The 2,100-nt window shown below is 53.5% G+C and overlaps 1 protein-coding gene across 1 annotated transcript; it reads left to right on the top strand.

The window, feature by feature from the left end:
- Nucleotides 1–1,560: 1,560 nt before the first annotated feature.
- On the top strand, nucleotides 1,561–1,982 carry H257_18391 (hypothetical protein; the record flags this gene model as incomplete). The annotated part of the gene is made up of 3 exons (XM_009847432.1): nucleotides 1,561–1,704; nucleotides 1,760–1,833; nucleotides 1,931–1,982. 3 exons carry the CDS (start codon nucleotides 1,561–1,563, stop codon nucleotides 1,980–1,982), a joined length of 270 nt encoding a protein of 89 aa, XP_009845734.1.
- Nucleotides 1,983–2,100: the final 118 nt, after the last annotated feature.

Raw genomic sequence — 2,100 nt, forward strand, 5'->3', positions numbered from 1 at the left:
ATCTCACATAGTTGTGCCAGTGTAGGTTTTGATTGGCTGCGTTTATCCACTGGAAGGCACAGCCATGTTTTCCAGACATATTCCATAGCGGAGACACCATGGTGAGGCGGTGGGCAGCGCTGCGCGAGTTGGGTCGATAGTGCAAGAAATCGAACCGATCCGGTCGATTACCCGGTTCAAGTGCTGCATCAAACATTCCGTGTGCTAAACATGCCCACTGATTGTCTGTTTCTGTAGGTGATCGCGTTAACAGGCGCAAGCGGGCAATCCGTTGCGATGCGATGATGGACGAGATATGAGGTACTCGCCACCCTACTGACTTATCGTATTGATGTGCCGCTTGCATCAGTGATACAGTCTTTTGTGTAGGGTCGACAACCCTATTCTGGATGAATTTGTTCACCAGCGATTGCCAGGCTGCGATCTGTTTTGGCGGCACGACCACCGCTGCCGTGAAGTGCCACAAGATAGACAGGATAACTGTCTGGACCAGCAGGCGTCGGCCGTTCATTGTGCGCGCGCGACAACCCCAGATACGAAAGGTTTCGTATAGTTTATCCGTGAGTCTGTTAACTTGGTATCGCGCTGGTAGGTTGTGTCCCAACAAGATGCCGAGGTAACGAATCGGCCGACCCGACGCGGCGAACGACAGGCCATGGACGAACGGTATTGGTTGGTTGGAGTTCAACACCAGAATCTCCGTTTTGTCTATGTTCAGTTTGGCTCCTGACACGGTGCAGTACTGGCTGACTAACTCCAGTTGCGCTTGTAGGTGAGCAATGCGCCCCGCCAAGAAGGTCGTGTCGTCGGCGAACATCAGCGTCGTCGCGGTATGGTCCATGGTTAACTCTATTCCATACTCCTCGTGATTGTGTAGGAGTTGGTTGAGTGGCTCGAGCGACAACACAAAGAGCAGCGACGACAGCGGGTCGCCCTGTTTCACCCCGCGATTGGGATGTGTCGGCGTCGATTTGATCCCGTTGATTCGTAGGTGTACCAATGGATTCGTATACAACAGTCTAATCCATGCGATGAACTTAGGCCCAAAGCCGAACGTGTCCAACGTGTCAAACAGGTAGGTCCACGAGACACGGTCGTATGCCTTGGCAAAGTCCAGGAAGGCAGCATATCCCTCCTGGTTGCGCACTGTGCACGTGTGTTGTAGGTCTAACATGAACACTGTGTGGTCGTGTAGCCGCTGCCCGTGGACAAAGCCCTTTTGGGCCGGCAGCACGAGTCGTGGAAGTAGCGAGGACAAGCGGTGAGAAAGCGCACGACAGAGGATTTTGACTTCTACAGGCATCAAGCTAATCGGTCTGTAGTTGCCAGGGTCGGCTCGGTCGTTCTTTTTGAACAGCAGCACTACCTCACTGGTACGTTGACATTTCAAAAGTATGCCCCGATTCAGTTGGTAATTGAAGACAATGGACAGGATTTCTCCAAACACCGCAGGAGCCACCTGGTAGAAGCAAGCGGAAAACCCGTCTGGGCCTGGTGTACGATGTGGCGCCATTGTTTCAATGCTGCGTTGTAGTTCTGATCCGGTAATGTCCTCCTCCAATGCCTCCCAATCCTCCGCTGTCAAACGTTTTTGTAGGACTCGCAGGAAGCGCGGCGGCGGGCAGCGCGATTCGGTGGGGCGGGATCGTCGTCACGCATGACGCGTGTCCAGTGGTCCACGAATTCACGTTGAATGGCGTCCGGGTCCGTCGACACTGTTCCATCGCGTTGATTCACTGATCTAACTGGTGTTTTGTAGAGCAGTTTAGTCGCTGGGCGGAAGAAATGGGCCGTTGAACGCTCATTCTTGCCCGCATGCACGTCGAATTTAAGGTCAGAGTAGTACAACTTCCACAAATCCTCTGTCTCAACGTAGATTTTCTCTTCCTCCGCGAGATTCTTGGTCTGTAGAGTGACCTTCAGTGTGTAGGCGCCGCGCTTCGGTCAATCGCCCTGCGGCGGTCGCCTTTTCCCGCATGTAGTGTGATCTGACAAAGCGATGGGCGTCCTGCAGGAACCGCCGGGTTCTCTTCTTCCAGGCGTGCCACACGACACCAGGATTATGTGCGGTACGAATGTAATGAAGTAATCGCGATGCCT

Source organism: Aphanomyces astaci (assembly GCF_000520075.1).
Source record: "Aphanomyces astaci strain APO3 unplaced genomic scaffold supercont1.160, whole genome shotgun sequence".
Classification (NCBI taxonomy): Eukaryota; Oomycota; class Saprolegniomycetes; order Saprolegniales; family Verrucalvaceae; genus Aphanomyces; species Aphanomyces astaci.